General features: G+C 36.8%; 1 protein-coding gene across 3 annotated transcripts; it reads left to right on the forward strand.

Annotated features, from left to right (window-relative positions):
- The first annotated feature begins 237 nt into the window (after positions 1–237).
- LOC109056411 (transcription factor Dp-1-like) lies at positions 238–11,004 on the forward strand. 3 transcript variants are annotated; one of them, XM_042731596.1, is made up of 11 exons: positions 238–358; positions 3,100–3,183; positions 3,269–3,335; positions 3,511–3,614; positions 5,323–5,444; positions 6,481–6,646; positions 6,797–7,012; positions 7,092–7,243; positions 7,342–7,508; positions 7,608–7,686; positions 9,200–11,004. In XM_042731596.1, the coding sequence occupies exons 2-11, from the start codon at positions 3,172–3,174 to the stop codon at positions 9,324–9,326; spliced, it is 1,212 nt and encodes a 403-aa protein (XP_042587530.1). In that variant the 5' UTR covers positions 238–358; positions 3,100–3,171; the 3' UTR covers positions 9,327–11,004. The 3 variants fall into 3 exon arrangements, with proteins under 3 accessions (XP_042587530.1, XP_042587531.1, XP_042587532.1); XM_042731597.1 differs by lacking the exon at positions 238–358 and adding an exon at positions 423–1,647; XM_042731598.1 differs by lacking the exon at positions 238–358 and adding an exon at positions 1,683–2,478.
- Positions 11,005–11,418: the final 414 nt, after the last annotated feature.

Below are 11,418 nucleotides of genomic sequence, written 5' to 3' on the forward strand. Positions count from 1 at the left end.
AGATATATTTATAAGATATTTTATAGACATAAACCTTTTGATTAGTGAGTTTCGCTTTATTATTTACATTCATTCTTACGCACGCTCCGCCCTCAGACGCAGTAGGGTGGGATTTATTGAAATTAACCAATGAGAAAACGTTAGAACGCGTACTGTAGAGTCTCACCCAATCAAAATTTAGTATGGGCGTGGCTTCCGTGTTACACTCCCCCGACGTCACGCGCACTACTGTCCAATCGGATTTCCCGCGGCGTAGACACCGCCAAGCTCAGTTTTACAGACCCAGAGAGGGAGCAGTTTCTACCGTGTTGCTCCTCTTCATTCAGCTCTAGACAGTTGAAGGCGGATGCAACCGACCGTAAGTGAGACCAGCGGGGGCTTGGAGTCCACGCAGACAGCCTTGACCAATATTTTCTGTATTTAGAATGAATCATTGCATAAAGAAGTTGTCATTTATCTGCGGTTGAAAATTATAAGATAATTTGGCATGAAATAAGTGCGTTTGCCAGCAAAACCGGTCAGTAACCTCACCGTGTATCTGTATAGAATTATACATAATGCAATCCGTGATCGTTACTCTGTGAACCCCTCAGGCCGGTTTAATTATCACGTACGTTAAATATTGAAACTGTCTCAAATGCTTGTGTTAGCCGACAAGCTAACCCATGTCAAGTGCTTCTGTCAGTGGAGTGCAATGGGAAATCCTCAATGATCTTTACTCGCATTTGGCCATTGCACGAAAAGGCTACCAAACCAGACGTGTAGCAAACAATAGTATGTAGCTCCTAGATCGATTATTTTAAAGCTGCCCAGATGACCTCGATTTGAGTACAAGTTAGCTTACTAGCTCGCCTGCTCGCTAGCTTAACAGCTCTACCATATTCGCTCTAAAGCGTTTTTGAAATACTTTTGCAAAATGAAAGGGTTGTTTTGTTTAATTCGTATAACCGTGAAGGATTTATTAAGTAGATAATAGCTAGTTTAGGTCGTCATGGGGACCTGTCACTTCAGCTAGCAGGCTATTAAAGCATGACTGCATGATGGCTTTGCTTTAGCTTCCATGTAAAATGGCTGCCAGGCATTAAACCAAATCCATCCTGATAGTTATATAAGTTCTGATGAGTTAGTAAACAATTGTCAAATTTTGAACGATTATTTTCCATTTTTGAAGGGCTATCTGTCGCCTAAACTCATGCTGTAGCGCAGCCAATGAATTGTTACCCTCCAGCAGAATTGTGTTATGACTGTCAACTCTCGCTGAATATAATAGGTCGTTTCTATATACTGTTCCTAAGATAAATGCTTGAAACTTGTTGTAAAAGAAATCAATAATTTGAATTCTTTTCTGGAACCATGCATGAGGATTTCACAGTTGCCATGCGTCTGATATGTGCATGCATATAACATCCGCATCCATTTTGGGTTTTTTATGAATGTGCCCCGATCTAACAATCAGACATCTTCCAAGTGCAAGCTCGTTCCAAAAGCATGACCATTCACTGCACATGGGTTTTATTTTTCATATTATTTGATTTATCTTTGTTTCCTGTTTGAGAGATGGGCTTCAGACCTCCTCTTCCTCTGTCCTCTTGCTAACTGGCTATGCCAACAAAAACAGCACCTAAGAAGGCAAAGGGCTTCAGGACTGTAAGTTCAGAGGAAAGTTTACACACTTCATTTCCAGATGGCCATTTAAGTCCGATCCGTTCGCAAAACGTTACGAGCGCATGCACAATACTCGATCTGGTCGCATTTGAGCAGGAGGGGCGCGTTTTGATCACATTTAGAGCAGGGTTTCGATGCAAAACGTGTTTGAAAGGCAGCTAGCTAACTGGGCTAACACGCTTTATTATAGAAAATACTGTTTCGATTGTGAATAATGTTTGATATGGAAAGTATAAACGAATAAAACGGATTTTCGCTCTGCTTTATGCGTTTACACGGTTTTTATAACTTGGGACATTGGCCATGGATATTTCCTATGTTTAAGGGCCCATTGCTTTTGCAAAAAAGTTACTTAAAACGACAGGAACTGTTGCATATGAATGACTTTCAAAAGATTGCATGCGGTATTTGAGTGCACGAGTTGAAATTTTGACGTTAAAAAAAGATGTGAAAATTCGTCGGGGTCTTTGTCTGGTAATATAAGCTGCACGAGTGGGCCTCGTTTTCATCAACTATTGCTGTGTCTCAAAACCTTGTGAGCTGCCTACCTAGCCAGCATTTTAAAATAAGCAAACCTGGAACTCCATTAAGTGAACTGTGTGATAAAGAACCCAGCTCTTTATGAATGCACACTGTCCTTGGGCTTGAAAGAGGACTCCAAGCTCATTTTAGTCCACCTTACCTGAGACAGAGCTTCAGTCCATTTCACATACACCCTAACAAGAGTGCTGTTGTGCAGAATATCAGCATATGACCAGAATATCAGATGATTGCAAGTTTACTGTACTGTTGCATAAAAGAAACATCATACAGGTAATCAGGATTGAGTAAAAGGAACTGAACCATCAAGTGATTTATACAAGTCATTATCATCTAGTAAAACATTCGTTTTTTTCTTTGAATATCTTAGAAAATGTATGTAGAACCTTTTAACATTTTGATATGAAAATCTATAATATTTAAGTAATTATACATATAATAAGAATATAAATATGTTGAACCTTTGAAGTTTGAACCCACCTATAATGCCTAATAATGTTTCCTTGGTGGTTTTCAGACATGCAGCCACTTTTTTGTAATTTTTATATCATTTATTGTGATTATTTATGTGGCATTTTGAATGAATGCTGGTCCTGTCTTGTTCGCAAAGCGGTTTGGCATGAAGGCAAAACTGAAGCCTATCATAGAGACGAGCCATGTCTGTGTGAACTGTTCATCTGTGAATCTGTTCATAGATGGAAAACCACCCGAAACTGCGAGATATACTTGTTTGAAATCCCATTGATCATTGGATTCTTTTGGCGGTTTTTGCAAATGAAAACTTTCCTCTTTAGTCACTTTCTCTGTGAGAAACAAAGATTTGTGTAGAAACCTTGGTTACGGTCTTCAAGTGTTCTCAGCGTTTGTCCCAAACCAGTTTCATTTCTGTTTCAGAGACATTTTGTTGTGGAAATTTGGCTCAGGTTTTTCAGCTAGACAAGCATCTATTCCTCAGCCCCTGGGAACATGGCCAAAGATGTGAGTATTCTCTAGCTCTATTAGATGTAATCGACTGAAAATAGAGTGTAAGTCATTGAGTTGATGGTCATCTTGTTCTCCACAGGCTGGTCTGATTGAGGCCAATGGGGAGCTGAAGGTTTTCATTGATCAGAACCTGAGCCCTGGCAAAGGTAAGAGGAGCATTAGGAGTTTGTGAAGATAATAGTGCACTGCATCAGCAGCTGAATTTTTTGAAGATATTCAAGAATGGTTGATCTTACAGTAATGCTTCACAAAAGCCCAAACACTTGCTTGACCTTACATGGCACTGCATTAAGATGTCCTCTGTGAATAATACCCCTGCAGGTGTGCTGTCTTTAGTAACGGTGCATCCACAGTCAGTGGTGGTTGGAAAACAGCTGTTGCCAAAAACACTGGGCCCTTCCAACGTGAACATCGCACCACACATGGTAAGTTTTGAATGGAGTTTGATTGTGTTAACACTGAAATGTAAAGATCACATAAGCGTTATTCACACCACACTCAATTCCGATTTGTTTTTCAGGTTTAATCTCCTGTCTTTCCAAACTCTTAAACAGCCAATGCTTTAATTGGATGTGTTTGTTCTGACATTGTTTCTGGTTTTATCAGTTACTTTCACAGGGCTCAAAAATAGCAGTACAAACTACTGTTCAAAAGTTTGGGCTCAGAAAGATTTTTATTAACATTTTGAAAAGTCTCTTATGATCACCAAGGTTGAATTTTTCTTGATTAAAAAAAAAAAAAAAGTGAAATATTATTACACTTTAAAATAGCTTTTCTAAATTAAATTATAGTTTTTTTTATATTTTAAGATGTAATGTATTCCTTAGTTCAGTCTTCAGTGTCACACGTGTCTTCAGAAATCATTTTAATATGCTGATTTGGTGCTTGAGAAACATTTCTTCTTCTTTTCATTGTTAAAAAAAGTGGTTCTGTTTAATATTTTTTTGTGGAAACCTTTTATTTCCCCAAGATTCTGAATAGAATGTTCAAAAGAACATAATTTGAAATAGAAAACTTCTGTAACATTATCAATGTATTTGTCAAATTTGATGCATCCTTGCTTAATAAGAGTATTAATCTTTATATTCAATTAAAAAAAAAAAAAAGTATTCTTACTGACCCCAATATTTCAAATGGTAGTGTATATCTTTTAGCCTCTGAAAAGCATATGCTATCATATAACAATATATGGTTTTTCACTGAACATTTTTTTGCTGAATGGTCTTTTTACACCTATAGTTTTGCTCTATGACATCCGTAAACGTCATTGGCATATTGAGCCAAACATTACTGATTTAATTTTCTATCCATTTTAACAGTTTCTTACATGATGATCATCATGTAGGAACCTCAACCTTTAGCAAAATTGGGCACGAAACTCTTACTTTGGACATGGGCCATTAGGCCTTTTTTATTTTTAAGCCCTGCAAGTGACGTTTGTTTATGACAACTAAGAGTAGCCAGCCATCAATATAGGAAGAGCTTAGGAAACTAGAAAAAAAATTGCCTTGTAGTGTTTTACGCATATTAGCTAAAGTCATGATGTTGAACACAACGAAAAAAGAGAATTATTTGAATTCTGATCTAGCAGTTCAGGGTGAAATAGATTTCCAAAAAAGGTTATGTTTAGTTCACAGTTTTATTAATCCACATGGAGCAACACTCAAGGAGTGAGGCGCAGTATATCCTTCTCAGGGATGGGAACCAGCTTTGAGTTTACAACTGCTTTAATATATCCAAGGGATGCTGCTTTTAATTGCTGGAGAGAATCGGAGTTGGTTGGAAATTGAAGCAGGCTTCCCATAACAACTAAAAAATAAAATGAACAAATTTAGAAAAGAGAAATGTTTGGCTCGTTTAACTGACGCTTGCTGTTTAGCCACCTGCATATTCACAGCTGCTGTTGTTAATTCCTTGCCATATGTCAGTGAGAATTGGAAAAATGTCATATGTAGCCAGCATAAAAAAGAAACATGTTAGCCTGCATTTGTCCTAGTTGAATAAACGTTCACCTTCCTTAACATCAAACTTTTTTCGTATAATAATATCATAACAGATACTTTGGTAGCAAGCATTGTTTTCTCTTTTTATGTTTGCCGTATTGTCTCTTAAATCTGATGGTCTCTATCACAGGTCATTAGCACACCTCAGAGGCCCAGTGGCTCCAATGTAATCCTAATGAACAGCCCCCACACACCCAGCTCTCAGTTTATCACCCAGAGTCAACCATCGGAAGCATCTCCGTGGTCCTCGGGGTGAGTCTTACTTCAGCAGGCTACTTCATAACATGTAATGACATTTCTATTTCAGAAATAGATTCAGTGGAACCAGGTGCATTTTTTTTTCTTGGACGCTTTGTATTTTTGTCTTCAGAACGGGTTCAAAATACAAACACGGCCAATTGCCTGTGCAAAAAACATATTATATCTATATATTATAACAGGTTTTACAATTTATATTTACATGAGACAAATCAGTAGTTCATTTATTATTGTTTGGAAACTTTTTAGAATATTATAACTTTATCCTTTATTAAAAATCAAAGAGATTGTATAAATTAATTTTGTTGTTGTTACTATTGTTAATTGGCTACAGTAAGAATAAGACACAAATACTTAATGATTTTAGGGATGGAATAAAATTGTAATTAATTTTGTTTTAATGTTTACATCGAATTATAAAAAAATTATATGAATAAATTAATAAATAATAGTAATAATAATTATCATTATATAAAGTCATTTACACAACATGACATAGAAGGTTGGATAGGACACTCAAAATATAAATTTTTACAATCAGGAGAAAATTCCCCAAAGTGTCCATCAAGTCAAAATCCACTGTCCATTAAACATATTTTGCTGGACTGTAATACTTCTACTCTAGTAAGAATTATTCTGTTGATACTTTTGAAAAGGTTTTTAATCGAGTAAATCCAAATCACTCCCTTAAAAAGAGTTCTTAATCATAATCTTTAACATCTTTAGTTTTAATTTTGAATAACGAAACCTGGCTCTTGTCTTAAAAATATGCATAGAAGGTGACATGGCATTAAAAAAGGAAAAAAAAATATTATTATAGCTTTAGTATTTTAACTCCAAAACCATAGAAAAATATTACATGAAATCTGCATTGATGGATATCAGCTTTGTTTTCTTCCAAGAAGTACCACGGTGGCAGCATAGAACCTTTTGCAGCAGCAAAACATTTCTTTCGGCTATCCTTTTTCTGTCATCTAGTATAATGTTAAATATTGCACAATAATTTGGTTTTTGTTCTGCTTTTCCTCAGAAAGAGGGGTAAGAAGGGGGAGAAGAATGGAAAAGGCCTCAGACATTTCTCAATGAAGGTTTGCGAAAAGGTCCAGCGGAAGGGTGTCACAACCTACAACGAGGTTGCTGATGAGCTTGTGGCGGAGTTCAGCTCTGGTGATAATCATATCTCCCCTAATGATGCGGTAAGCCTCTTCCTGTGGCTAGGCATTGATCCAGAGCTTTGTTTGTTGAGTGCAGAAGACGTGCAGCTCTTTAAACCAATTAAAGTGTTGCTCATTCACTTTTATCTTGAATGAATAGTGCTTCACTTTCTGTGTGTTGTCCCTTGTCAGCATGTGTATGACCAGAAGAACATTCGGCGGCGTGTGTACGATGCACTCAATGTGCTGATGGCCATGAACATCATCTCCAAAGAGAAAAAAGAGATTAAATGGATTGGCCTGCCCACAAACTCTGCTCAGGAGTGCCAGAACCTGGAGGTGGAGAGGCAAAGACGTTTGGAGAGAATCAAACAAAAGCAGTCACAACTTCAAGAACTCATCTTACAGGTGAGAAGATGCTCTTTTGACTTATAAGAAATATTTTGACAGTGAACTTGTTTTGAAAGTGAATGTGTTTCAATTGCAGCAAATTGCCTTCAAGAACCTTGTACAGCGGAACCGCCAGAGAGAACAACAGACAAAAAGGCCCCCACCTGCGAACTCGGTCATTCACTTGCCATTTATCATCGTAAACACCAGCAAGAAAACAGTCATTGACTGCAGCATCTCCAATGACAAGTATGATATGAAAAGCCAGACCATTTAGGCTTTTGGTGACCTGACTCGAGTATCAGAGATGCTTACTTTACACACCTTTTCTCATTATTTGTTATCAGGTTTGAGTACCTCTTTAACTTCGATAGCATGTTCGAGATTCATGATGACATTGAGGTGTTGAAGCGCATGGGCATGGCTTGTGGTCTCGAGGTGGGCAAGTGTTCTGCTGAGGACCTGAAGACTGCCAGAAGCTTGGTGCCCAAAGCACTGGAGCCCTATGTCACAGGTTCGTACCAGCTGGTCACCAGAGTATCATCAGAGTATAAATATGAAGTTTTGTGATTGTAAAGGTCATATTTAATTTGATGGGTATTTTTGCGTGCAGAAATGGCACAGGGGCCTATCAGTAATGTCTATATGACAGGGGCTTCGTCTGCTAACGGAGGCCGCTATCATGTTGGGAGGTGAGTTTCATTTCAACTTTCAGTTGTTCATTAATAAAATGGAGTTATAGCTAACGAATCTGGTTACACTATGACAGTTCCCATTAATATACTACTGTTCAAAAATTTTGACCATTTGATCAAAAGTGACGTTGATACATTTTTATAAAAGACTTATATTTCGAATAAATGCTGTTATTTTGAACTTTTAATTGATCAAAGAATCCTGGAAATAATTAAGGATTTTAAACCGGCACATTAGAATGATTTATGAAGGACCACCTGACACTGAAGATTGGAGTAAATGGCTGAATTTACATTTTTAGTTTAACTCTTTTTATTGATGCTATTCAGTCAGAGTGATACAAAAATGACAATAGAGACAATAGAATATGAATGCTAGCACAAAGAACAATATAGTAGCTAGAACAGCTCTGAGGACGAAGTAGTCAAGTAGTGTGAAAAGTTTCTGTATTACCAGGGCTCTACACTTACTTTTCTTTTTTTAAATTTAAACAATTTAGGAGCACAGTCAAAAATGTCATTAGCACCTTCTAATCAATCAAAAATTGTGATGTAAAAAAATGAGCCTTTCCATTACGGGTGATAATTGACTCCTTAGTGATTTACAGGAAATTTTTGTAATGTAATAAATTGTAATGGCATTTTTCTAATTTTATTAAAAGTATGTCATGTTTAATATCAAATTCGAAAAAAAAGTATATTTTTATAAGCTTTTAAAATTTCTTATTAAAACAACAAAATAAAAACAAGTAGTATAAGAAGTATATTAAGAATAAGTTGCCAATCAAATGAAATAAGTATTTAAAAAAATTAATTTGGTGGCACAGAAAAACAAAAGTGCCTTGTAGGTGTATTTCAGACGTTTAATGAGGCTCAGAGGTGGCATGAGTTCAATTAAATTCATAAATTCATGTAGCAAATAATGCTACTAGGGGGCATGGTTCAATATCTAAAATAAAACATTCAGAAATTGATTTGAAAATTACTGCCCAGAAAGAAATCAATGCTGGGCAAAGCCAAAAAGATTGATAAAGAGTAGCTGGAGCTTGTCGACACTGGCACAGTTTGGATCAAAACCAGGGTTCATTTTAGACAATTTGGCCTATGCAACAAGGTATGTACACAACAATGGGACTTGGACCATTCCTTATAATAATTCCATTATTTTAGAGAGGGGTGAAAAGCCTGACTGCATAATAAATGAAAGAAAAAAAAGTTTTAGAAATATTGGAGACAGTACCTTTACAGAGTTTTGTTTCTAAAACTTCTAAAAATCTCTTGTTAAGGAGGTACATAAGGGAAATTTCACGAGTCTGAAGATTTTCAGTGAATAATGACTTACCTTTTTGCCAGAAAACGATCAAAAGACTTGTAATATAGCATGCATGCTCTATGGACTGATTTTGTGTAGTTTTATTTTTGGAGTATTTTTCATACTTTCTTTTGGAACAACAGGTACAACAGTGTCTTGTATTTCAGCGTGTTTCACTTTCCTCTGTTTCTCTGACAGTGACGGTGGAGCAGACGGCACGATGGCCTCCAGTTCAAACGGCTCTCGGGTGGAGACCCCCGTCTCTTACATGGGCGAGGACGATGACGACGATGATGAATTTGACGAAAACGATGACGAGGACTAAGCCTGTCCATCGTGCACAAGTTCTTCCAGCTGCCATGTCCGAGGATTGATCAACCAACATCATTCTTTTTCCTCTTCTGCAACTCACCCTTTCTTTCACTCTCTGTCTGAGAAGGGCATTGAAGAACATGGGCTTTAATAGGATGAGTTGTTTTCATCCTCGTCTTTCTGAGCTCAGGACAAGCCACATCATCACAGGCTGTGTGCTCTGCCTGCTGGGAATGCTAGTTTTCAGCTGAAGGACTTTGCTGACGTTTAGAGGTGTCACTTTATTTCCATTCGCAGCGTTCCTACTGGATGTTATCATGCGTGACCCTCTAAAACCTTCCCTCCCGAAGAAAACCCCACTTGCATACAGCAAGCTGTTGGAAAATGTTGTGTGATCTTTGTGTGAAGTAGTTCTCTTCTGTTTTTGAATGATCTTTTTGTTGTTGTTGTTGTTGTTTGAACTTGCTGGCTTGATTTGCATTCTGGTGATTCAGAGACTAATGAATCGAAGAACCTACAAAGCCGGCTGCTATTTTTTGCCCCATGGAGGGCAGGTCTTTGGATGTGTGGACTCTTTTCGTATGCTGACCTGATGATTTCTTGCAGGCTTTTTTTGTAGAATCTCTCCTCCCATGTGTGTTTGGCTCCTTGGCGTTCTGCAGAGTGCTGCTTTTTTGGAGGACTCTGAGAAGTCGGTCTTTTTTCGTTTCATTTGTTCTCTTTTGGTTTCCGAGCTTCATAAGCCAACCTGGCCTAGAGACACTGGAGGACATCGGAGATACTTAAGTACCTTAAAGCAGTTATAGAAATATAAAAATGCTATTAAGATTTGTTTCTAGTGTCCTCTCTCCACGTCAGTAATACCTTGAAGCGTGTAAGATTATTGTTGTGTATTAAAAAGATACGGGCTTTAGGTCTCTCTCGACTTCCCTTTGAAAATTTCCTTAAAAACAAAAAACTAAAAAAAAACTGACTCCTCAAAGTAACTTTTCTGTAATCTAATATAAGTTTCAAATTTAAATATAAAGAATGTTTTAAGAATTCAAACTCGTGTTTATTTGCGACACTAATGTAATACTACTAATTTCAATAAACTTTATTTTATATATGTGCCTAGTGTGACTAGATTTGCGTTCAGGAAGTTGACATGGCATAATGTTTTCTAATTCTTTCCCCATAGTATTTGAGAGACTGTTGGTACCTCTTTTTAGTTGAGAATATTTGTACTTACAGGATTTGCTTGCCACACCACAAGCACCGAAATTAACTGTAAGTACTTAAATATTAGAGAATGTTAAAGCTGCAATTTCCAGACTTGGAAAAGTCATGGACATATCTCTGACACGTTTTGGTATTATATTGCTCACTGAGAGTGTTTTATCACTGTAAGTGGACAGGTTTTGCAAATTTCAGATTTTTGTCATGTGACCAAGAACAGTACCAGTGCGATCCAGAGTCAAGCCCCCCTTCAGGACTCCTCTTCCTATCACTTCCGTCTTTATTCTGTTTGCAAAGGCTGTAAACAAGTCGTCTTATTCCCTGAGTGACGTCTCCCATGAGCTCGTCTGTTTCAAAGTTGTTTGAGAGACAGTTAGCTTGGGAACTGTTTAGACGAGCATAATGTTAGTTTGTCTTTTTGTCACACTTTTCCTTGAGGATGACTCTATTAAAATAGGATTTGTTGTTGTTTATTATCTTGTCTTGTCACTTATGTGATGGCTAAGCTGAATATTCAGCAGCTGTAACTCTAGTCTTTGGTGTCACATGATAATTCAGAAAATTTTTCTAAAATGCTGATTTCAATTTTGAAAATGCTTGTGCTGCTTGATATTTTTGTGGAAACCAAATTATTAATTTATAATTAAAATACAAGTTTAGTATAATTTTGCCAGAAAAAGTTTTAGAATTCATTATATTTTAATGTAAAAAATCTTGTGTAATATACCTTGTTTGTTTGCCGGTTTTTATGTATTTGTTATACTTATTATTATTTATTTATTTATTTTTGCCATGAAAATAGCCCAAGATGCTGACATGGCATTAAATACATATATATACTACTACAATTATTATTAAAAGACAATAATTTACTTAAAGCAAAAGTT

This window comes from Cyprinus carpio, chromosome B9 (genome assembly GCF_018340385.1).
Source record: "Cyprinus carpio isolate SPL01 chromosome B9, ASM1834038v1, whole genome shotgun sequence".
NCBI lineage: Eukaryota > Metazoa > Chordata > Actinopteri > Cypriniformes > Cyprinidae > Cyprinus > Cyprinus carpio.

Bases quoted from the DNA above. Each gene is read 5' to 3' on its own strand.
- LOC109056411 (XM_042731596.1), top strand. The intron at 3,615-5,322 runs GTAAGTTTTGAA...TCTCTATCACAG, and splicing joins TGAACATCGCACCACACATG to GTCATTAGCACACCTCAGAG. The intron at 7,244-7,341 runs GTATGATATGAA...ATTTGTTATCAG, and splicing joins TGCAGCATCTCCAATGACAA to GTTTGAGTACCTCTTTAACT.